The 26,649-nt window shown below is 41.3% G+C and overlaps 1 protein-coding gene across 3 annotated transcripts in view; it reads right to left on the bottom strand.

Annotated features, from left to right (window-relative positions):
• The window catches only part of LOC136415365 (discoidin domain-containing receptor 2-like), a 119,246-nt gene that overhangs the window by 59,195 nt on the left and 33,402 nt on the right, over window positions 1-26,649 (bottom strand). For all 3 annotated transcript variants that reach the window (XM_066399912.1, XM_066399914.1, XM_066399913.1), the window contains exon 3: window positions 16,982-17,087. In XM_066399912.1, coding sequence (XP_066256009.1) covers window positions 16,982-17,087 — 106 coding nt within the window. The remainder of the gene's footprint in view (window positions 1-16,981; window positions 17,088-26,649) is intronic.

Here is a 26,649-nt window from a genome sequence, read left to right as displayed (position 1 = left end):
ATGTCCCACTTCCGCGAAACGATGATTTTTAATTGTTAATTTTGAAGCCATTTTACCGTAATCTATAAAATCGATACTTATACCCTTTCTATCAGAGAAACTAAGATAGTCGTTCGTAGCAAAAGTAGTTCACAACAACCCGAAGCGAATAACGAAGCTCTGTGTCCGTCACGAATAAAATTATTCCCTTTAATCGCGAATATTTCGCGGTTTTTGTTTTAAAACTACGAAATTTCGAAGTGAATCTACTCTAAACGAAAATTAATTATGTAACTTTTCCATTGCTCTAAAAAGCTTCGAAATTTTAGTTTCAGAAAGAGATAACGGCTATTTTTCTGCAAGCGTGCGGAAAGTGACTGCTTTCCGCACATCGAAAAAACGGGCCGCTTTGCCCCAAGCTTTTGCAACTCGGTTTATAACGGTGACAGCCTCGAAGCAAAATGCAGATTGCGGGAAAGCTTCGTGGCGTACCAGTGGCGTACCACCAAGAACTTTTTGAAAAGGCGTTTGACCTCATGGACGGGGTGACCCTACAGGTCTTAATGGCCACGTGATCCGTCCAGCTACTAATAAGCCCGAGTGAAACGCTGGCATTGGTTCTACGAGTTCCCGTGAACGCCCTCCAAGGTGCTGCCCACGAATTAGGTTTGTCCACGAAACGCAGTCCTCCTCCAATAATTTAAAGGAAAAAGTTCGAGCGATTCTCCCGACTACCGGGCGTTTGTTCCTGATCATTAAGATCTGCAGAGAAACAAAGGTAAACGTCAAACAATAAAACCGTACAAAAAGAGGCAGAAGCAGCAACAAGAAACGCTATCAAGAAAAACGACTCTGCCACAAAACAAATGACTTCAATTAGTTGACCATTCGCTTTACCTTAATTCCTTCTGTTCCCTAGGGAGCTATGCGATATTATCGAGCGGAGGTGGGTTGTTATGACAACCATTCGCTTCTAGACACGTTGGATCATTATCACAGATATTGCACACGGTGTTTGAACGCAATACCCCAGCAGAACTGAAGATTGTTCTCGACAAAAAAAAGAGGCAATGAAATCAATCAAAGAAGGGTCATAATTATCGGTTATCAATACGATGAAACTCGATAAAGCAGACAGATGCCCACCGTTCGTGAATGGGCAAGATTAATCGTGGCGTCAAACAAAATTTATCGAAACATATCTGGGAAATTCATTAGGGCAAATATTTCGTCACGGAAGAATCGCCGGTCCGACTCGGAAAGAATGCGCAATATACGGAGAAATGTAATTATTGTGCAGCTGATTTTTTCCAAACATGACAGCCCCGAAGATTAATCGACTAAATTTATTGGACACATCACGGACCCATTTTTTTACGTCTGCTTAGAAGTTTATACACATTTTTTGGGCGAACGCCAATGCCGGAGCTTTCTCAGCAATTTTCACGGTAACTGACGTAGTAGTATTTGCCCGAAACCCAATAAACGAACATTTGTTCCTTCCGCCTGACCAAACAAATTATTCGTAGACAAAGCGGAATCAGAACATCGTCTCTCCCTGGAGGCCTCGGCGTTAATATTTGGACAAGTACGTGGATCCCCGTATCCCAAAGGAGCTGACAGTTATCCAGGCATGGAGAACGTTATTGAAATTGAGCCCCGATCTGTCGGCTCAGAGGGTCTACAGCGTCAGTAATTATAAATGTTTTGTAATTGGATGATCAGTAATAAGGAAAGTTCGAGTTAAAGGGTTTTTGGTTTTAAGGACGGTGGACCTGATCTGGAACGGGCCACTGCGGGTTGAGGGCGACAGGAGCGGGGAGTGGGCGCGAATTTTGATTTTATGACGAAAAATGCAGCCGGAACTTAGAGGGGGTCGCACAGTGTCCCGGGAACGCCGGCGCAAATGAGTATCGAATTATTTCGTCAAAAATCGCCTTGTAACCGGAAATTAGGATGGGAGACTTTCGACGACCCCGCCAAAATCGCCTTCAAAAAGGCACAGAAAACGAACGAGTCGTTGAAAAAGTGGATTAGAGAGTGTCCCGAGTCGGACGGCGATACTTCGCGGCTCTAGCCGCGGACGCCCGTTTCACCGCGGACAAAGATCAAAGGCGACCTGCCACCACGAACGATAATTCTCAATTTCCCTGTGTTACTTTAAGACACTCGAAATTCTGCCGACACAGGTCTCGACGCCATTCGTCAGGTTGAGTCACCTGTGTGGGCTCCACCAAGGCTTTCGATGCGGTGGCTCCCTAGCATTCAGCAACAAGCCTTTCAACCAGCTTCTTTGAGAATTCTAGCGAAATGTATTTCTATTGATTACACGTTGCTCCTTCTGCATCCGAGGTCTTACGTTAACCAGATCACGAATTTGCATGCAACGAGGGGACAAAGGGGTGAAATGCCTCGCCTGACAAGATTACAAGATATTCACTAAAAACCTATTAATAATGAGTGCAATTAAAAGGGTTAGGTTCGATCTTTTTTTTATCTAATTTGCGATATAGCGGAGGTTTAATGGGGGGCAGCTATTTTTGCCCTTCAAAGCTCGTGAACCAATTTCGCATGTCGTCAACAAATATTTACCCTCGGGGTGTAACTAATGTGCTCGTTGTTTGTCTAAGCGCAGAACCTACAAAAGGTAGCAAAAATTATGATGTTTACCTTGCTAAATCAGGCGTATGGGGTGCGGAATCTTTGATATATTCATTTATTTGTGAGAACGCACGCACGACCTTTCGTGCGAGGTTTCCTGCTAACAAACAAGTTTCGCTGTTGCTTTGAAACTACTGTGACATTATTCAACATTAAAAAGGTTACTCGTTCCTTGACTGGATGGCAACCGTTTCAAAGACTTCTGACGAATAAATATTATATTTCTTTCCGTGCTTTACAGTCGAAATAAAAATTTAAATGGCCCCCATATACGGTCTCAACGAGCGCCTTCAAAGGAACGAACGCTACTCATGCACTTAAAAATTACTTCAGAAATTGAAATTTGTTTTGTGTAATATGAAAAATTAATTTCCTCAAAGAATAACGTAGAATTTTACATTCTTTTGAGTTTTATTTTATTGGTGAGAAAATGAATGGCGGTGTTTCGGAATTTCCCGACGCTGCGATGGAATTTGACGAGTCGGAGCTGAACCAACTTATCACCGAGATCAAGCAAATTTCTTGGACAATTGTTACGAAGAACTGACGTTGAAGCGAGAACGCTCAACGATTCATATGTATAACCGGGGATATTACTAAAAGCGGTGGCTACATTCTTTATTGATCTTCGTATTTTGAACTATAGCGACAAAATTCCTTCGGCTTTAATTTATACACAATATGGCCCTACGGAAACCAATAACAGTGGCTAACGTATGTTATGCGGAGTTATTATGCGTCCCGCATTCCGGGGTTTCAGTTTTGCTTAATTTATCGGATTCCACTCTTTAAAGTATGCCAGCTATGCGCCTCTGACAACGAATAAACTCGTACGAGTATCAAACGTTTCGCAAAGGAATTTTATTGTGGACGAATAACTGGTAAAATCAATGATAAATATTACATGGTGTTGCTGTGATACTAGATTCCACCAGGGCTGTAACGCGCGTCATTATGACCGGAAGATTAAATCTCGGAGCGTCCGACGTTTAGGGATCTAAGTCATAGGCACTCAACTATGGTGTATACACGATTTTTCCCTCCCTTATGAATCTTGTAATTTATAAGATCGCAACAGTACGGGAAATTTTCGCTGCAACACATAGAAAGCCTTAATCCAGCTATTGAGCGATAGAAAGGAAAATGCTGACGGAATGGCGAATAGGCCAGTTTAAGATCTTCTGACGTCTTCGCACTTCCTCAGTAGAGAGCATTAGGGGCAGACATGCCGCCGACCTATGAGGGAAACTGAGGGAGAATAATTCTATTTTTTGTATGAAATTTCGCATTGAAATTTAAAAATCTGGGGTCACGCGAGCAGTGCCAGAAGGTGATTGGGTGTAGAGAAGGGTTCTGACACGTTGCCCTAAAATGGCGAATGCGCTTTCTCCACTTAAATATTTTCCTTACTCGGGTAATTTATGAGAGCCCAGTAGTCCATGCATCGACAAAAATTCCCACCCCCTAAAGCAAGAAATGGCTTGCTGAGGTCCATTTGAATAACGGAATATATTAGTTCTTGTGTTAGAGCTGTAACCGTTCTTACGCGAAACCGCATTTTGAGAATTTGACCACGACGCTCGAAGGTCATTTGCTCAACCCAACAAAAACGATACCTCTCTTCGATGGGACAATTAAACAGCTAAAACTACTACTTCAATGAAAGGGCAATTACTTGCCATTAGTGGAAATAAACAAGCAATAGATCAAAGCTCTAATGCTGAGAGAGAACCCTTATCGTAACCGACGTACATACACTGAAACCGGTAATGCGGAAATTCGTAATAGTTCAGGCATAAAATCGAAATATTTCATTATAATCAGGCACGACCTACAGACAAAGGCACATATTTGAACAACTGCAAGATGTATGCCTCGATTCCGTTATTGTCTGATTGTTCTCTGTGTTGAGTTTTAGTCTGCACTTTGTTTATGTTGATTAAAGAGCTAATTGTGTTTCTCCACTACATGAGCCCGACCATGCGTGAATCTAAACAGAATAAGGCCCTCCCCTAGTTTCGGATTGTAGTACGATTCTCGAAATGCCTCCTCAAAATTGATTTAGTTTCCCGGAAATTCCAATCATGTCAACTCATACTGGGGACACCCATCAATTTAGAATCGCCAATTTTAGGCGACAAATTGCCATACACGCGTAATCCCAGACCGCCAGAGAACCATGAATCTTGGTTTGGTTTCGTGTTGTCGCAACCTCTCATTATCCCATAATTTAACTGAAAAAAAGAAGTTTCGGCAATCACCGGAGGATCCGGAGGTTCCACAGGGTGATTGATGTGCGTCACGCCACCGTAGCTGTAGCCACTGCACGCCGCGATCTTATCGGCGTTTGATTGATTGGAACACGGCTAATGCGCATCTTATTAATGGAGAAATGGGCCGGGCCGCTCAACTTTAATGGAAAAAGTTGCGGTAGGCGAGGGGGCTTTCCATTTTTTCTCCACGGAAGAGCGGAGGTCTGATTAGCGACGTGTCTTTTGACGAAAGTCTTTTTCATGGGAAATCTAAAACTGTCATGCAGCTCCCCTGCGATTGCCTTCGGAATGGAGGAGCAGGTGTTTTACAATAATTGCACTTTTTATACATGAGCAGAGCTCCATCCGAGGGGAATTAAGAGCGCCTTAGCACGTTTGAATCGCATCAGAGAGGATGATGAATATTATTACCATAATCGCCTGCTCTTTCAAGCTGTCGGGTGAGTGTCCTCGACGTCGGGTCAAGCGTTAAGGATCTGGTCTGCGAATGTGGGTCGGAAAGTTTTTTCCTACATTGAGAGAATTTATTAATGATATGAAGAAATTCGGCATTCACTCAGTTGCTCCCTATTAGCAAAGGCAACTTCCCCGGAAGTTATAATCTGGAAAACATGTCGAACGGTTAATATATAAAAGTGCCATTCGAGCACCTTCCCCTGCGATTTGAAGAAGGCATATGTTGCAAAAATATTATCGATAGTCGCGCTGAAATACGACTTCGCCTTTACTGTGAAACGCTTTTAATGTCACCGGAATCGAACGTGCCATTTTTAAAATGGAGAGCATTATGCTTCAGCGAACGAAAGCTTGATGGGTATACGTCTGTGTATGTCTCGATAACAAAACATAAATTCTCTTTTAGGGAAAAGTTAGAGGGGATTGACAGAGTAGTAAACGCACTCATACATCTCGAAGGCAAAACGCACATGAAAAGTTTGACTGTGCTGTTGAGCATCCTCAGTAGCACCGACGCACCGGTGCTTGAGGCCCTGATCCTGCACATAAAACTACACTGAAACAAAAAGGACGATAAATTTTAAAAGCATTTTTATGATGACCTGTCGCCTGTTAAAAGGACAGCTCGTGGGAAGTCCATTCATTTATGGACCCATTAATGAATCAGATCCAGATCATTTGTTTAACGTAACTAGTAGTTTTATTTTGGATGAAAATGCACTGTCACTGCCGTGATGGAAAAATTTACGACATGGCAGTATAAACAGTGTGTTTAAGATAAGGACGTCCAGCATGGGAGTTTCGTAAACGATAATAGATACAGACTTAGTTAAATGGGAGGATTTGGGAGAGATTTGGAGAAAGCCTTAAATTACTTCCTGTTAAATTTAACACATAACTGATGGTTTTAACAGGGCAGCGCACATAATGCAAGAGCTGTGTAGGAATATCTATCGCATAAATTTTCTGGAAGGTCTATAAACATCCACATGAAATATCCTTGGCCCGCCTGTTCTCCAGACATAAACTCTTCAGACTTTTGTCTTTGCAGTTGTATAAAAAAATCTTGTTTTAAGCTCAAATTTAGCCGGTTTTTTGGCTCAATTTAGGCAGTTGGGCTCAGCTTCAAATTATCATTCCGCTTTACTTTACTACTAAACACCCGAATAAATTTTGTATGAAGCGTGTGAATGTGAGCCACTCCTGTTTAATTACAAAACCTCAAAAACTAGAAACTAATTTGGGATGCATTCCCTAATTATCTTTAAATCGGCCAAATTAGATCCGACTAAAGCAAACAGATTCAACTCTTCTCTTTTAACAAAAATAACTCAGATTTGCTGGGTCCGTAATTAGGCAGTCGAGTAAGTTTTAGAAGAGATTCGGAGCTCTCTCCCGTCGTCGAAGCGAAATCGAAAGATAGCTCTAAAAACGTTTTAAGTGGATTAAAAGTTATTTAATAAGGCTGCAGATATAACTTCCAAGTTTCGCCGCCGAAAGGGGCTGAAAGGGGGGCCTTTAATTCGCGGAAACTCCTCTTGACAACCATTGAATCTTGTCTGATTTATACGTTCGAAATTTACATGAGATGGCCTATCACATTTTCCTCCATGCACCCAAATCCCTGGCGGTCAGCTTAAGAGGCGATAGAGAAAGAAATCTACAGGATTCGGGCGCTTTGTCAAAGCAAGACTAACTGCTGCAATTCGGATGAAAAATTAGACCCCATTTTTATTTTATTTTGCTTTTTAAAAGACGTCCGAGTCCCTTCGGTGTCGCTGCGGGCTTTGCGGAAACCTTAAGTGAGGTTTATTGGATTTCATTATGTCGAAAAACTGTGATGGATATGCAGGGCTACGTGTTTTTTCTCCCTCTGTTTTCCTACATTTTTAAGTAATTTTTCGTACGTGACGGCCTCTTCTTTCAATAGACCGATCTGGGCAAAGAATTTATCCATTAAAAAGGGCTCAAAACGGAAGTCGCACAATATAACTAAATCCGTCGCCGGCCTTGGAGCAAATCACTATAACGCCGAAAATTCTGTAAAGCTCTCCTCGAAAAGCCCTTTGATCATCGAAGCGATCCTTTAGTCTGGAAACCGCTTTGCCAGTCGGGACACTCCATTTACAAATTAAAGACCAGGATTTCCGAACCATTGCTTCTTCCATCATTTCGTCATTATTCGATACATATTCATGGCTTCCATGTGCGAGGTTTTTCGCATCAAACGCCATTCGGTCCCCGTTGTGCCGTAATATACTCGCTTTTATATGTTAAAACTCTTGCGGCTGACAGTTTGGAATTTAATCAGCAATTTTTTACGAGAGCGCAACAGAGTCTTATGCCAATATAAAAGAGCACAAATAAAAGATGCCCCTCCGAGCGTGACAATGGCCGCGTTTAAAATCTTTTCGTGGGTTATTTCCAGAAAACTGGTTACAATAAGTTTGAAAACCTCTGTCAATGCCACTTTCCGAAGCCAGATTAACTTTGCGATATCTGGGCCTGATGTCCCTTTCAGAGAGAGAATCGTCGAATCCATTTTCATTTTTCAATTGATTGTGAAGGGCTGCTCTCGTGGCTTCCTCGTCGTGCGAACGTCTGGAAAACGAAAGTGCTTTATATTGACAAAGATTTGGATTAATACATTATTTTTCCTGGGACTTCAAATCGTGGGGTGGCAAGTCGAGGAAATATCGTGAAAAAAGTATTGGCATCTGAGGGGGAGGGGGTGGAGTTATGATTTTCATCTGGGGAGGTCGGAGTGCTAGGGGGACAAACTGTGGAAACCAATCCAGTGCTTCATTGGCAGTTGCTCTAATTCCCTCCTTTTCAAAGCGCCTTACGTCGAAGTGAGGAGCATAAGGAACTTCAACAATCCTTACCACTCCTTAAGCCAAATCCTGTTCACACTGGAGATAGAGATGGTGGATGATGCATCTTTCTTAGACGCCCTCGTATCCACAAGGTCAAACCATCATCCCAACCAAAAAAAGGAAATTACTGGAATTCTATCTAAGCATGCAAAGAGAACTTGTGATACATCAGATCTGGAAAAAGAACTGAATCATTTGGAAAGAGCGTTTAGCTGGGGTGGCTGTGACGATTAAAACAGGATGATGCAGAGCAACTTGCGTATTTGAATTTTGCACTCTGAGGAGGGTGAGAGTCGGCACATTCGAAAGGGCAGAGCCTAAAGTTGTAGCTCCGCTTGGTTTAGTTAGCATCATAGAGTGGACGAAGGTAGAACACGCGTTCGCTGTTGAGGCATACTTCTCTAACGATCCCTCAACCATCGTCATGGAACGAGAATTCGGTACCCATTTCAATATTGCGCCTCGTGGACGTGTTCCTGACCGGCAGTCGATTGTTTTATGGGTAAGCACCTTCAAGGAAATTGGTGATGTAAAGAAAAAAAAATAGTCCATTAAGAAAACGATCGGGCAGTATCGATTTCTGACCGTTATGTCCGCATGACTCAGGAGTTTTTCCTGCCAACACTCAACAAGATAGACGTGGAAGATGTATGGGCCCCGCAGAACGGTGGTACGGCACACACAACACGTTTGTCAATTACTGTTTTACAGCAATACCTGCTAGGACGCCTCATCTCCTTGAGGAGCGAACTCCACTGGCCGGTACAGTCGCCTGATTTAGTCCTTTGCGACTATTTTTAATGGAGCTATCTGCAATCACTTGTTTACAACGACCGTCCTAGCACCCTGGCTCACTTGAAGAACAACATTCGTCAAGCTGTCGCCAACATACCCGCCAATATGCTGGAAAGAGTTAAACGAATCTTCCGAGTCCGCTTAGCGCAGTGTATTGAAAATAATGGACGTCATCTGCCCGATCTTTACAACTGTGTAAATATATAATTTAAATGTTGTGCTTGATGCCGTTCAGAGAATTGAATTATATTTGTGTTACTTTTCCTTAAATTGAATTTCTAAATGAGCAAGTTGCTCCGCCGCACGCTAGAAGTAGTTCAAGGCCTCGTGAGCCATAGAGCTATTTTTGCCGTAAACGCTAATAAATTCAGGTTCATTGTTGATGCCTAGCCGGACTTCTAAATAATAACACGATAACTCCATTTATAATTTTTAGAGCGGCGGTTAGTGATATCAACATGTAAATTTATGATAAACAAATCACTGACTAATCCCGCCTCAAGCAATAATATCGCGTGTCGTTTGCACATACACAAACTATGTAGATTTTATGAGTTTTAAGCCCAATACACATGGGATAAACGTCAAACACAACGTGCGTGACTTCGTCCTTATGAAAACACGATTTGTTAAATGAATCGGCTAAACCTGTTACCTGCCACGCACGCACGCCATTTGTGCCAAATTCCTGTAGGGAATTGAACAGATTACTTCGTGCCACTGCCGATAATCTTCAAATGCATTATTACAACAGTTTACATGACAGGAAGATCGTATTATCAAACCAACCGTCCGTCGCTAGTTGGCCTGCTTTCGTGCCATAATGGCGGGCAATTTTCGACAAATTAAACGCTAGAATCACGGAATCGCGTTTGCGATCATTAATTTGAAGAACAACATTTCCAAATGATCCATGAAATTGATGATGTTTGGCCGTTTGGCCAGATTAACATGCCCTGGAAATCGCTTTATTTACCTCACGATATTATTTCGCCACGAAGATACAAACGAGAGGAGCGGAAATAACTTTCGATCGTTCCTCGATTAACCGTAAAGAGACCAGAAGAGGAAAAACAAGGGAAAACCATGAGATTACACAGATTTTCATCGACTCTTTCAGCTGACTTGGTTCCAATTTAAAGGGACCCTCGAAACAACGTTAAAAATAAAAGTTTTGTTCTCTCGGACCGCAAAAATTGGTCAATCCAACGTCAGCCAACTGGAAACCTGTAAATCCAAGATGCCGTAAAAAGTCGGTGAAACTTTAAGCGGACGGTCCAAAATCGATTCGGGACGGTCCTCGGCTCCTCTCTATTGAATAAGGATTTACTACGCTAATAATCGACCTAATAACGTGTCCACGTCAAAGAAAAGAAAAAGGGCAAACGTCCAATAATGGAAACAACAAACGAAGTCTCCTCTTCTGAATATTCATGGCAAATAACTCGACATTTTCCAGTCGGGCGCACATGCATACTTTTGGAGAGCTGAACAAACTGGCTTTGCCATGTCGTCTGGAATTCGTGTTTACCTTCTTCCGGCCGTATCCAGAAAATATCAAAAGAACAGTTTAACTTGCCCTTTTTCTGCCCTCCTTTGTGAACGTTTTAAATATGAGCCGTTGTCTAGAACCCGAAGTCCTATTCCCGATCTTCCTAAAACTCAAATAATTGAAACCAATTCTATAGCGAAACATGCCACAATTTCCTAACTTTAGTGCCGAGCTGCAAACCTGATGTAATTGGAATCTAAAAAATTCATGAAATAATGTGTGTTGTGTATTGTATCGGGTGCAATTGAGCTCCTGGAAGTTTGCTCTTCGATTTGATGCGGAATTGTGTCTAAATATTTCAGCGAATCATTACTGGAAGCAAGTTTCGGTTTGGCTTTCATTTATTGTGGAACAAAGTTAATGCTTTACAATCCTGGTAGTTGCCAACTTTTCCGCTTACTAAGTAGTGATGATTAGGAGAGATACATGAAATTAAAGAAATTCCATTAACCGCAGTGATCATCACACATTACACTCTCATGTTAGGAGCCAGGCCATTACATTACGTTGCAGGGGCATTAGACGTTACAACATTTCTTTACAGGGGCATTAGACCTCCGTGTAGTTGTTCCTGTTCTCCTCAACGACGCCGTACACGAGACTATTTGCCAATGACTCTCTGAGGAGGGCGAACAAACACGAAACTTGTAACGGCCTGGCATGGGTTTCTGTGTCTCAAACTGTCATCTTATACGAACTCACACAGATTTTCCGTAAGATGGATAGGTACGCGCACGGAACGCCAGCCCGTTCTCCAGACTTGACCCCTTTAGATATTTTCTATCGAGCTTCCGTTGAGATATAGGAAGCGCTACGACGGAGAGAGCACCCATCCAGAGAGAAATTTTAAAGACCCGAAAACCACTTTTAAGGATAGCGATAAATAAGCTGGGCACAATCCATTCGATGCAATTGCGGCACGTAGCAGACGGGACTGGAAATTTCCAAGTCGATTAATCATCGGCATCCAATCGGCTGTCAAACGTCCCGGAAATGAGACCGTTAAGCCGGGCACACACTAAATCTTATTAATAATTGTAGCCGGGACCATCTAGCAAACCGTTCTTTATTCATTAGGGCCGGTGATTGGCCCAGAGCCAGAGGCCACGCGTCAAAAATATGTCCCGGAAATTGAAATCCTCCGGTGACCCCTCACGTGCCAGTGGCGTAGCATGCAAATATTTGCGAATTTGAATAATTTCTTGCTCGGTATTGATGAAGGGTAACAAAGCAAATTAAAATCTAAGTAGCGCGACGACCCTTGTTCCACAATGCCAGGAAATACGGGCGCTTATTTACGAAAGATATTACAGTTTAGAAAGCCATTTATTTCGAAATTTAATGTTTTTGAACAAATAATGCTTTGTGTATCTGCTGCTGGAAGTTGATGAGCTAAATTAAGGAAATTTGTAACTGCTACTTTGAGACGGACAATAAATAATTGCCCCGAGAGCGAATTTCGGGCTTGAAGAACATTTGTTGTCAAGGCGAAGCTCCTTTCTTTAAGGAAAGTAAACAAAATTACATTCTACACAAAACGTGGAAATTTAAAAAGCAACTTTTAATTCATTTATTGGCTGAAGTGGACTTATGGTAATTTAACGGTCATTTCATACAACTTTGTAGCTCGTTAGTTTTCTTTTTAAGAGCGCAAATTGAAAAATCCCTTTCTCTCCGCGCTGAAGACCTCTCGGCGAACTACTCTTAATTCAGGAACTAATTAAAAATCGTTTTGGACCTGAAAAGAGCCCGAGCATTCACATGAATGAATTTTTCATCCCGGGGCTCATCTACATAGTCCGTCGTTTGCGAATTGTTTGCTAGACACGAAGAATCATATTGGGCCCTAATTTAATTACGTAGAATTTCTCAATTCGTTAGTCGCGTTATTTAGTTTGCTCAGTCGAGGGATACTTAAATGAATAAAAATAAATTGTCCTTTTTCAAGGAGATTCTTTAACTGCCGGAACACGCCTCAAGTAAACTACTGTTAATTTAAAAACTAATTAAAATTCGTTTTAAGCAAAAACAGAAATTTCGTTTTTGTTCTCTCTGGCGCTCGTTTGGTGCAAGGTTTTATTATTTCACATTAAGGTAGATGAGAACAGGGCGAGTTGTTACCATTTTACAAACTTGTTGCTCAAAGTGGTTTAGTATGAAGTCATCATAGGCAGCTGCACTTTTTTTCCTCGTTGCGAAAAGCTGGGAGTTCCCACAATCACGTGCTAAAGGTTAAATCTCGGAAAAGGCTTTCGAGTTGGGAACATGTCGATACTTAAAATAACTGAAAAATCAAAAATATCTTTTTGGATCTGCTTGCATCGCGAAACTCCCCCCTCGAATGCGCTACTTTTCTCCCAATAAGCCAAACCTATATCTACTATCGTTTACGAGATCCCTATGCTAGATATCCTGATCTTGCCCGTTGTTCGCAATCCATGCACTTTAGTCTGTTATTTTTCGTTTTTCTGAGAAAGGACACGGCTTTGGCCGCTATTGACAGAAGACGAAGAGGACCTTAAAATGGAAAAAAAAACTGAACCTAGCGTTTATCCGTAGCCTAAAAATCGGTCCCAATTTTCCCTTGCCATTCCCAGCCAACGGCTCCTCGTTTTCCATAACAAAAATCGGGATCGATCTAACATTGTAAATCGTAAACTAGAAACATGTTCCAGGAAAACCCGGCGACAACACGCCTTTGGCCGGAACGCCTTTTCAGGTCGAATACTGCATTTCCGGATTTTTCACTATCCGATCCATCGCCGAAGCGGGGCTGCGCCATTAAAGTCATGTTTAGCGCCTTTGTCGGACTTTCTCTTGTTATCTCTTCTCCGGAACGAACGTTTCTTAACGGGTTCCACCGACGAAACCTTCCGAATTTACCAAAACCACAATTCCCTGGAATAATATTGTCTTCGTTTAACAAATGCGCATCCCCTGAAGCAGCCCGTAGTTGAAGAAGACATCATTATCAGTCAAGGATGGCGTAATTTCGCGAGAGTTTCAAGGGCCGACACTAGAGCTGCGCCAGAATGGAGCCGGATTGAGCACTTCAACGTTCAATGCGAGGATTATAGAGCAAAGAATACGACGTATCAACGTGCTCTTGGATACGAGCTACTCTTGACGTGCTTTGTAGCTGATTTAGTGAACTGAAGTAGCGAGTATATTGTGTCCCACGGAATAACTAACGAACCATGAGGATGTAATAAGGCTTTTCATAATGCCGATCGAACCCGGTAATACGTCAGCCCGGGATCGTTTATTTCCGGGACAAACCGCAATTCGAACTACAACTACAAATCTACAACGTTGTACGCGGCCCAACTACAAACGCGCCCATCAGCCGCGGGCCCTTTCTGGTTCCGACAGTCACAATGTGTCTGTGTTGCAATTAGAGCTCCCATAAATTACATTAAACGCAAACTTGTAGTTCGCAGCCCGTTTTTCTCTGAGCTTCGCCGCCATGTGATGGAATACGCGTGTTTTCCACATCTAATGGACCTTGTTGGTAATGGATTTAAACTATTCATCGTCGGAAAATATAATTACATGAAACTACCTCATGGAACGGCGAGGAATGCGAATTACCCATGAAATTCCCTATTGGCAAATATTATACACGGGGTGTCCTAGAAACATTGGCGCAAACGAGTGCTTATGAATAAAATAATGGCGCCTTCAAGGAACATCGATATTTTTGCGAATTCTGATACTCCAAACTCTTTTCCATCAAAAAGGTACTCTGCAAAAAACGCATCTCTCTAATCGTTTTCCAGATATTTCCGCATTTCTCAAAAAGTCTGTTCGCACAGTGAGGGTTAGGGATTTTGAAATTTGCACAGTTGCATATGCGACAAGACGCGTCGAATGTAATTTTCAACGCCCGTTGAGAAATAAGAAAAACCTAAGGAAGGAAAAAACCAGAGAGCCCTCAAGAGATCTTCAATGGAATGTTCCCCAATTTTACTCAACAGAGCAATGAAGGCTGGGAAATTTCTAATTCGGAGTAATCACTTAATCGTCGAATTTCCTGGAAAATTCTATTACTGAGCATGTAAACGTATACAAAAAACGTAAATTTGTTTCCTATGGTTTATCCAGAATTAATTTACGTTTTTCCCTCTCGTCAATATAAAAAACAGCAAAAATTATACAAAGAAATGTACATCGAAATATAAGTTAATTCGATTCTTTTGTGAGTTCAGTTTGTGGTGTGTCACGATTTCAAAGATCATCTCATAAGAAAATTGCCAGCAACAGATAATCCACACGAGATCTCCTTTTAGAAAACTCTATCATTTTCATAAAATTTTCATAAAAATTCTAAATGATAACAGCTGCTTTCCCACCGACGACTAAATGATCTGAGGACGCCTTCTAGGTGACCTTTAGCATCGAGTGCATCCTGTCACACTGTTTATTTACTTCGGAGGAAGAACGTTTAATATCAAAACCCTAAGTTCCCACATTATTAAATAAATTCCGAGGTTCATATCCGAACACGGTTTGTCCCCGGGTCGTCTGAAAAACTTTGAATTTAAAATACGCAACCCTCACACGCGCTTTCCCACAGAACAGCCCCGGGGGCTAAAATAAGGGCCGCAATTTCGAGGCAACAAAGTTTCACAGTTGTTCCCACAGGCCTATAATAAGTTCCGATATACCAATGTATCATGTCTTTTTAATAGTCCGAGGGTCAGTTTCCGCGAGTTTCATCCTCCCTACTTATTTTCCCGGGTTTCCTCCAAAAAGTCCCCAAAGAGCAATCGCTTCTGGGTGTAACCAAAACCACTTTATATGCACTTGACGGCATTTGGAGTATTGGTAAATGGGGCTTGAAGTCTCGGACTATAAGACACCGTTTCTGGAGCCTCTTATTTCGCCAAGGAAAGGAAACTCGATAAGTTTTGCATGGTTTGCCTCAAGATTAATGAACGGTGTCTTTCAGTACACGTCTTTCTTTGCTTTTTGAGTTTTAGAGCCACAATGGGCCTTTTCCAGATAAGAACGCGGGACGTTTCATGCCAAAACTGATAAATAACTCGCAATTTTTAAGCAACTCGAGGGAAATTGAAAATTATTTAAACTGAAGGTTCGACGTGTCGTAAAATGAGAATTTTAGGGCTTTGGATTTATAAGATTTGACAATGAAAAAACCGTCCTCGGAGCCCCAGAACCCACACAAAAAAAACAATTAAATATTAACATGTTTTCCACCTCAGCAGCTCGAAACTTTCGCTACAATTTCTTGCCACATACACAAAAAAATTCGTAGCTTTTCCCACAGGTCTCGGCATATGCGACGTAAAGAGGGAACTCGGCCCCATAGGGGAACCAAGACACGTGAAAAGTATAACGTTAAAACTACGCTTAAACTCCTACGTGATCCACTTGTTTAATAAGTTTTTCACGTAAAGACCGGGGCGATTTTGTTCGCGATTTTTTGATCTTACGGGCGCTTTTTCTCGCCACATTTGTGATACGACCCAATATAATAAAAACCCCCTAACTCTCCGTTCCGTGCTGAAAAAGAATTTATTCCTCAAAGTGTTTTTCGGTAATCGAAATGGGTAAGTGGATTGCTACAATGCATGATGGGAACTCGACATATGTCACCCCCATTTACAATGCAGGAAAACACTTTGCTTAATGCCGCCTCGGAAAGCGTGTTCATGAGCCCATGGACTCCACTCAGCCGTAACCCCTAAATTACTCTAAAAAGTGTTGATTCCCGGCATCCAACCCCCAGAAGTCATTTGCTACTGTTCAGTGTTCAAACACCCTGATAGGCTATTTCTCACCCCTCAAGACAAGTGTCGGATGACTTCTGTTTCTATTAATCTTCGCCCGCACCCCCGTGACTATCGGAGTCTTTAGAGCGGCAACCTTTATTTAGCAATCCGTTCGAGTAAATAATCCAAATATGGCGTATGTGGCCGCAGTAATTCAGTGAAGTATAGCAACCGTTACGTAAAGTGGGCGATCTCAGAAAGCACACGAGACACCGAATCAGTTAAATAATGGCAAAGCGGTGCAATAACGTACTTCAAATGTGGCGTTTCGGTTGCGGAGCGCCATCCTCAACGTGTTTTTTTAAGTACGGACCTGGATTTTTTTAAAATTTTTCCCAGAGCATGAGCGCAACTAACTGTCAAAATTCGCATCGGGGGGTTTCTTTGCGGGATCTGTTCGAAACTGAACGTCGCAAATTTGATTTTTAAACAGGACGTGCCAAGAAACCTACAGGCACGAAATTTCTTTTTTTCCATCGTTTCGCCGTTATTCCAATCGAAACGCTGTCACAATTTGATCGCATTTTACGAGAGGGCCAGTGTAGGCAGCAGTTTCCAGTGGTGTACTTAGACCGCTATTTGGGAATGACTCACCTCGCGTTTTGAGGGCCGACACTCTTGGCCTCGTACGACGAACTCGCAGAAATCGCGTGGTCTGGGATTCTGCCTTCCTCCATCCCCAGGGCTGATCTGCATTCCCCTGAAAGGAAAAAAAAAAGTGTTTCAACCCCTTCGCTGTTTACAACCCCCCAGGAGATAATCTAAAAAGCGCGGCTTAAGTGCGTAATTCGATCCGCCCGAGAGGGGCGTGAATCCCCATTAACACAGGTTCATTAGCGACAAGTGCATCTGCAGCAAAGGGAGTCAAAAAATTCTCGCAATCGTAACGAGCATCCTCTATATGGCCTCACACTTGAGACACCTGTGTTTGCTTAGTTCATCTCAATTAACCATACGCTGACGTGAAAACATGAGCTTCCGGGGAAGCGCATTAAGCCTGCTACGCAAACTTACAACAGAGGCATCAGTCATGCACCCCCAGGGCGAAACTGACCCCGAGAAAGGGTTAACTGGCAATTGTAATAATAATTTTTAGGCAAACAAGCGAGGGCGAGGACTAATTACTTACTCTTTATATGCCGGGGCTCGGGCTTGGCTAAATCAGCGGATTACAAAAAAGCAAACAAGTGGACCCGGGGTGTAAGTTAAACCTGAGACTTGAGGGCTCGCATTTATTTTTCGACGTGGAATTGCAGGTTTTTAGGGCATTGTGCTTCTAAAACGTGGAAAGTTAGGATACGAGGGGGGAGGGAGGATTCCTAATACCGTAACACTTAGAGTACTACTGGTACTACCGGGGGGTCGACTACCTGGCAATTCTCAATAGACCAAAAACGTTGTTGATATTGAGTAGACTTTAGTTCGAGTTTTGCGTAATTTTTCATTCAGAAATTTCGAATCATCCGATCTCCATGGAAGCCAGATGCTTTACCTCTGTGTAAATAATGGACGGGGACAACGGTTGCATTTGAAAAATGAGTGAGTTTAGAAATTCAGCAAATAGCTAATCGCTCAGAAATTTAGCACATATCTGCTAAAATTTTTAATTTGCTGAATTTTTCACTCGTTTATCAAATTTGACCAGTGTCACAGTACATTATTGATTTGACAAACTTGATAGAGTTCTTAACGGACGGCGGCTGTTACTGCCATTAAGGTTAAAAAAAAACGAATCTATGTTTATTTTCCTTTATGGGATACATACAGATTGATTTCACAACACATCTTCTAGTGTTTTCTCTGTATTTTCCAAATTCTCAATTTTATTTAGCGCATCCTGTACGGTCACTTATTTACGTTTTTGGCACGGCTAATCAAATTTGTTCACAAACACCGTTTACGTTGATAGTTAAGCGAAGTTAAGTATTCTAATAGATTTTTTTTAATGATAGAGGTGCCACAAATTACCTTCATATATTATGAATAACCTGTGGAGGTAGTTTAACGAAACGTGTTAAATGATACACGGCCGATACGTAAATAACGTACTAGGGTTGATTATGAATTTCGGATACGCTTCCGTTAACAAATATCAACCCCGTACGTTATTTACTCATTATTGGCCTGGTAACGTTATTAACTGTTAAACCCCAATAGAGGCAAATTCTGGCTTAATTACAGATTCAGAAAAGTTGGTTTATTACTGTCGTCGGTAAACTGCAATTAACTTTAGTAGTTTTTAGGCTTTTATCACGGCTGCCCTAAATAACTAATTGAAGTAAAAACAATTAATAATATTTATGGAGGTGTTAGTTGCAAAATAAATCGACCCTTTAATGTAGCGATACATGTTTCTGCTTATTGGCGTCATCAGGTATGTGCGGTTACAAGCACGGAAGGAAATAGTCCTTAAAAGCGCTGCACTAACCCAAACTATCATGGACCAATGCATGTTAAGTTTTCCACATCGATTATTTACCTCTGAACTTCAGCAATTCCTCCATCCCTTAATTTCGCCCTAACCAAGCTTACTACGTGACTAACCAGAACTAACCAACTCTTGAGGGCTCTAAAATCTGTAATTTTGCATATCCCAAAATCTTTTACTCGTATTTGCTTTGTATATTGAATTTAATGGTAATTATCGTCCCTTTTCACGCATATGTAATTAGTTTGCAATATTGGTCTCTTCCTCCTTTCTGCCGATGAGCGGTTGACCCGAATTAACTCAAACCACTCGCAGGCTTTATATTTCAAAGTTTCCGTATAAACAGTTATTTATATCAGTTCGCCAGTTAATTCTACCCTCAATAGGTTTCTAACTCTACATCCATCTGGGTAGCGAAAAAAGCGCTCAAAAGTTTCCTCATCTCAAATCCTCATGTGGATCTTGTACGAAAACAAAGGGATTTATTATACGCTTCGTACAACCTTCGTCTTATATTTTATTAAAAAGCAACCCGATTATAAAATATTTAAAAGGGCAATAAAATATCTTTCGCTTTGTCTTGACTTATTTATAGTCGATTCGGAATGGTGGATGAGCCACTTTTGGATTCTTCGCTCGTTCATACACGGGACCGAGTCGCGTGTTTCTCGATAAAAAATACACATAAACCGGGGCCCAGAGTTATAAAGCTGGTTCTTTGGCGGGTTCCACTGTTTGTGCCACCTGCTGTCGATTTTAAATTGTTGCATTTCCTACTGAATGGACTTCTTTTTTAGGTGTGCATAAACGAAAAAACGATTCTGCAGCCTAATAGAAAAGCCATCGTAAAATTTGTGAGAGTGATCGGAGATTCTTTATGAGTGTCCTAACAAAAATTTCTTTTGCACAAATCATCAACATGGGTATAATAAATAACTAAATATAATAATGGAGGCATGCGTTGGCCGGCACGTTCGGCAGATCTTGCCCCATCATACTATTATTTATGAGGAACTGTGAGAGATCTCGTTTATAAAACTGTACTCACCGATATTACAATATTTTTATATAACTTTAAGGACCAAAACAAGAAGGCACATTTTAAGATCACGGCACAATTACAAGTTAGTTGCAGGTAATTAAAGCAGCCACAGTTACATCCAAAAACATGGCTTTACGGCCAGATATGCCAGGGTCTAATGTTTGAACTTCGATACTGCCCTCAAAGTTAACTAAAAAGCGGTCTAGACAGTTTTTCCCCTAGTAGGAGGGTTGACAATAACCCGAAAGTCAAAGGAAATCAGTAGTTGTGGGAGGCAAGTGCTCCTAAACGAGCTACATCAATCGGCTCCAGAATTAAACCAGAGGCGTTATTGACAATCTAAAATAATATGTAGACGAATAACCCGAAAGGCATTAACTAAGATATGACAGATCAGGTGAAAGGGTCTTTATGACCCGCCGTTAGCAGCTGATAATAAGGGTTACCATTTAAAAGCTGTTAGGATAATTAGCAATATCGTTTAACGGGCCTTTAGACGTATCCTAGTTGAAACAGATAGGAAACCTGACCCCCGAAACTATGGTCGAATGGCCTTTGAAATTGTCCGTTTCAAAGTTACTTCTGAAGAGTGATTTTAGTGCAAGCAATTAATTTATTGCCTTCGTTTCAACGTGGGCGCGGCGCGAAACGCCCTTTGTAATCGGCCTTAAAGAGCAAATCTTGCCACCTAAATATCAGGGGTGCGGAGAGAGTCAAATATGGACTCTCCTGGGGTACCCAAGGGCTAAGTTGCGTTACGCCACTGGAAATCTACCCTTCTTAAACCAATGTTGTGCTTCGGCAGTTTCGACATCGCTTCGAGTCGTACGAGGGCGAATTCAGCGAATTATTTACGTGTTGCGTAAATTTTGTCATGGAAGCCGCAACACGCGGTCCTTTCGAGGATCAAGGGCTTTTTGTCTAATTGAAATATGGGGATGTGGGCTCTTGAAAGATATATTGCAGTTTTTGCGCCTTGGCCAACTCGTAATCCCCCGATACATACAGGGCGTCCGTTTTCCCTCGAGCATAAAGGACACGAGGTCGGTTAAATTGGACCAATGTTACGCAATTTGAAGTTACGCCCCTTCAGGATATGAAAAATTCCGATGATTTCGAGAGTTATTGGAGAAAAGCTGGAATTTTTGGAAAAAGCTTTTATTTTTTAGAAGCGAGCACCCTGCAGAATTTACCTGCAGTAGCTAGCGGGGGCATTCGAGTTTTTGTCCGTTGGGGTTATTCGGCCACTAATTATCCGCATGTTTTAGTTTTCCAGGTTATTCCTGGAAATCCGGCAAACATCGTTGAATTAATAATCAATATTATCCGAATTTATTGTAACTAAACAATGGCTGAATTAATTAAATTGTAAAATATTAATAATAAACATATTCCTCATTGTTTTAACGATGAAGCCCCGCCAAATATTGGCTTTCCAAAATAATTGCGATCAAACTATATCTTTGTTGTTTATTTTTCATAAAACTCGGTAAATAGGGAACACGGTTTATATTTTGTAATATGCTTTCGGGGCGTAGAAATAACCAAAATTCGATATTTTAATGGGTGTACCCTGTTATTTTTAATTTGTGCTCTAGTTTTCCAGGGAATATTGGTTTAATTAAATACTTGTCTGTTAATTTTGTTATTTTTCGTTTTGAAAACTCACGACATTTTTCAGCATAAAATATTGTAATTGGCGTATTAAAATGATTAAACTTTATTTGAACTACTGAAGTTGTGTTTGTGAAAACGTGGATAAAAAAAATTAACGCATTATTCAAAATTTTCGATGTATTTGTTTTTATTTCCTTTCCGAACCACCAGATTTTGTTGCTTTTTCGCTGAGTTTTTTCAACATTTTTGTAACACCATGTGATTTTTAGGGCCATTTTAGGTAAACTCTGAGAACAGAACCATTAGTCTCACCTGTTTTTCACATAGTTCACAAAGGAAATTTTCTTGACAAATTGGCGCTAACTAAAATGTTCATTCTCTTGCACGCGTTTTTTTCTTCTTAGATCCCAACCTGCATATCAAATCGAGATGATTTTTTGAGAGAGGTGCTCGTGGTCAAAAATAGCATTCTGAGGTTTTCCGTAAGTCGAAAATTTACGGTTAATGATGCGTAAAATTCATTTATGACTTTCGGAACTGGGTAACTGCACAACGCGATTCTGCTATGAGTATTGGGGAAATGGATAAACTCGATAAACAGTTCACAAACTTAGAGTATGTGAAAGTTTTCACTTGAGGAAAGTTTTTTAATTTTCATCTAAATTGTCGTGAATGGTTCTTCGGCGAAATTGCAAGACGTATTTTTTCGGTATTGACTACCACCATGTTGAAACTCTGGAGAACTATTCGGGAGAATTGACAACAAGTTGTTCGGGACGAAGTTTCACATTTTGTGTCAGTTCATTTAAAATACATTGCTTTTTTACGACTATCGAATCGTGTTAAGAAGCATTTTTTAAAGCTCAACAGTTTTTCGAGGTCAGCAATACTCAATCAAGGCAACATTTACAGCAACATTTAAAGCGAAGATTTAAAACATATTAAACTTTTTTACAACTACAAAAATCATGATAAAAAGCGACATTTAAAGCGATATCTAAAGCGCATTTGAGATTAGTCAATTTCTGGTCCAATTTTTTTGCTCAGTGTGGTGTCCAACATTCGGACATATCATTGGAAATAAAATTGTTTCCAGAATTTGCAGCGTAATCCAGAAAATGGGTCTATTTAAAAAAATTGTTCTGCATCCTACTGATTGCCCAAACCACCGGTATCGCGCTCCCAGCATTGTGCAGGTCTCTAAAGTTTTGGTAAACCTGACCTAAATAATGTTAAAGTTCCTGGATCTTTCTCAGTAGAATACATTAAAACATCCTCCAATCCCCGGTGTTCAACATTCTCCAACTTTATTCCGAAAATGTCGAAATCAAACTTGAAAATAATTAATTTTCTTATTTTCGCCCGGAAATTGCAACAATAATCAGCTAAAGATTTCATTAAAATTTCCATTTCAATTTCCTCGAAAATGGATAAGGGAAATCTTCGTAATAATCTGTTGGTTGTATGCGGCGCTGTATTTGTATAATTTGTATTCTGGGGCGCCCGTGCGGAATAAAAATTCGAGCGCCTTTTCATTCGGTTATGGAATCGGCCTGGAATTTAGGTTAATCGATGGAATGAACACGAATATTTTCTGATTTTTGTTGTAATTAATTGGGAAAAAAATGTGGAATTACGCTAAACTATTCCAATCAAGAGGCACTTGGTCAGCCATATCCGATACAAAGGAGCGTCCCGACGCCTATCAAGCCGTTTATGCGGCGCGTCCGTCACGAAACAAAGCACACCTGATTATGGCATCCCCGATGCTCCATTGTCTACTCCAAAACAGTATCTAATTAATGATGGCGGACGTTTGAATCGTGTCGAGATCCAGCACGCCACGAGATGGATAGACCCATGCTTTTGATTAGACATTATTTATTAGAGTAGAGCTGTTATTGCGTGTGCCACACTTCCGAAATTAATTCGTTTCCTTTTTCTATTACACTCGCTTCTGACACCTTTAAGCCAAGTCGGGACGTTGCTATTTTCCCGACCAACTCCGCTCTCCCTTTCATCAATAATGGGTATCAAAATCCCTTTGCAAATTCGTGTAGACTCTCCCCCGTGTTTATTCAAAAGGCCGTAATCGGCCGGAAGGAATTAATGATAAGTAAGTAAAGTTGTTCTGGAATAAAAACAGATTTTAATTACAACTCGGCCGGATGAATAATTATCCAGACGGTCGACGGCAAACGGAAGTTTTACCAGTTTTACGGCTTTTTCTCGCCAAGAGGAAAATTTACGAGATGGAGCCCCTTACACGGGGTTGATGCTTCGACAGTTAGCTTGTGAGACCTTATTATCGTTTCAACGAATTGGAAATAAAACTTCGAACACCACTCAAATTATTTTCATTTCGGGACGTGAAACAAAAATGAAACGACTTCGAGTATCGTTTAAAGTAACCGAAACTTTCTAGTGTTAGCAAGTTCTGTAGTGTCGATAAGGGCCAATGGATCAAACTCCTGGTAACTTTCCTGAAGGGAAAACATCCATAGGAATGTTGAAATAAGGGCGGATTGTTGGCCAGTTTCGTGCTTTGCACAGAAACTATCTTCCAGATGGTGTTCAGTAAATTGACCTAGTGGCCCTAAAAAGCTATTTATGATCTAAGAACATGAGCCACCAAAACATCGGTTACGTGTGCCAAAAACTGGATTTATTTTTCTTTGACTCTTCCCCTTGGATGATTGTCGCATTCGAAAACAACTCTTAAATCCAGACTTAAACTGTCCTCATTGCTCATATGAATAATTGATGATCTGGAGTATTTGCCCAAATTTTCCTTATGCAGCCAGACGTAAAAAGACAAATATTTTTCTTCTTGAGGCGCCCAAAGTTAAAGTTAGAGATTTTCCAATAATTTGATTTTTAGTTCAGCGCAAAGAGCCCTTATCCTGAGGATAACCTCATCAAATGACGCCTTTTTTGAGACCTATGGCGCAGTTGTCTCAGAATTTTTGAGGACTTTGAGGGGTCGTGGAAGACGAAGGTCACGCGTAGACGGCTTGGAATTCAAGGCCGTTTAAAAAGAAAGGTTTGGGCTTTCCAACGCGCCCCCGCCGAGATCGGTAGAGCAGGGAAGGCTGCAGCAGTGCCGTACCAATATCGAAATTTATCCTTTTTTTAGGTGCCTTTTTGTATAGTCATGTCGCGACAGGGTCTTAATCCTGTCGACACTTAATCCAGGGGTAGATGTCGATGATGGTGTACGGCCCAGTATAATTAAATGAAAAACAGTCCTCTAATTTCGATTTGTACGAATGAATGACCCGCGCGTGCGAAGTGGCTCTTTTGATCAAAAATGCAGGGAGACTTGGCCAGTGGCATCGAAAAGGACAACGTCCGGACTACCTTTGACGTATTTAGCAGTTGCCCCAGGCTGCCCGTTTAAGGGGTGGAAATCGGGGTTGAAAATTTCAACGGAAAAATCGACCTAATTTTTAGCACATTTTAGTTGTTTGCCCGAAAAACTTCCGCCATGGTCGCATAGAGCTCGGAGAAAGGTAAAAAAAAAATCAGGGATTTCGTGAAGCTCTTACGCTGGCCGAGTTATTTAGCTTTGAATTTTTTTGTTTCGAGGCCCGTTTTGTGGTCGCTTCAGTTTGTGAACTTTTTCCTGCAGGCCCGACATTCTTGCCTTTGACTTTACCGGTTCCCGCCTGCATTCAATTGACTCGAGATGAACCGAAAGGTCTCAGAAGCCGTGATGTAAGAGCACATCGAACATGTAGTTTTTTTTTTTTGAAAATTTCCAAAGTGAAGGGCGGGCACCTATTTTTGGCCACATTAACAAGTTCGGACGCCGATATCTCGGGAACAGGTGGAGCAATTTCGCTCGGTGCGCTCCGACTTCGGATTCCCTGAGTATAATTTCCGTGGACATTCGAATATTCTATTTCCCTTAATAACACTCAAATAATTTGACCAAAACAAATAACCTGCAGAAACTGCTCATAAAACTTGAGGGACTTAAATATCAAGTGCCTGAAGTCCTACATTGCCCCGATCTATTACTTTAAGTAAGTACTTCCAATAGGTAAATATAAAGATTAAAAAAATCGTTCAGTGGAGTACGTCACGTTGCCGATAACGGGGGGAACAATGATAAATAGCCTACGGCTTTGTTTGCACGGATAATACAAGAATGGGGGCCGAACGCCGACGTGAAAGAGACGATTTTTTACAAAACTTTTTCCCCGTCGAACACCGATAGAGGGAGTAATTAGTTTTCCAGATAAAGAGAAAGTTTGCGTCGAAAAGTAAATTTGCAAAGGAGCATTAATTGAAAATCGAACATGATGAATGGATGGCGAATTGCTCAAGTTTTTAATTGAATAATTCGGTATCCAGTTGACTGGGAAGACGTATGGCCGCAATATCCAAAGAAATAATTTGCTCAGCAAAGCAAAACTAGTCATCAAAGTTAAAATCCGACACATTTCCATAGCAATGTAATTTCAAATCTAGTAAGACAATAGCGACTTCACCTCCGTATGTGACGACAAGCGAAAGGGACCGCCTCGCTGGAATCCTCCGGTATATCTAGGGACTTAAACGGCTTTATTCCCGGATAGAACCACAGCCCGCTGTCCTGAAAGGAGGTGTCTTATAGAAGCAACAATGGAAGAATGAATCGACGTCGCTGATGCGAAAATCCAGGGAGCATTAACGGGGATATGAGGGGAGCTTTGATTTTGCGAGCAAACTGAAGCTTTGACGACGTTAAGGGTTAATCTGAATATTAAGTCATTCGATTCCAGGTTGCGTGCCTACAAATAGGGTCGTGGAAATCGATTTTTTCCCAAGCCGTTCTGGCCTGGAAATGGAATCAGAGCAAAGGGGAAGCTTGTATATCCGAAATCTGACAATTAGGGAAAAGTAGGCATTTCCCGCTTTATTTGACGACTTCCGAGAGCCCGGGGCGACTATGCCAGATATATAAATGCGCCATTGCCGTGATGATCCAGACAACCGATACGTATTGCTTATCTACAAATTAAACGTATCTCATTACCCGTAAAATCTCCATTTTTCTTCTGTCCATCCCCCTTTTGTATTTGTTAAAAAGACGTGCAAACAAAGTCCAATTTCCAAGGGTACTGCGATCCATTTAATAAGTGGACAGCAAATAGGTGTCCATATTTCATGTTCACGCCTCGCCGATTT

Source organism: Euwallacea similis, chromosome 20 (assembly GCF_039881205.1).
Source record: "Euwallacea similis isolate ESF13 chromosome 20, ESF131.1, whole genome shotgun sequence".
Taxonomy (NCBI): domain Eukaryota; kingdom Metazoa; phylum Arthropoda; class Insecta; order Coleoptera; family Curculionidae; genus Euwallacea; species Euwallacea similis.
This window is presented reverse-complemented; position numbering and strand designations above follow the sequence as displayed.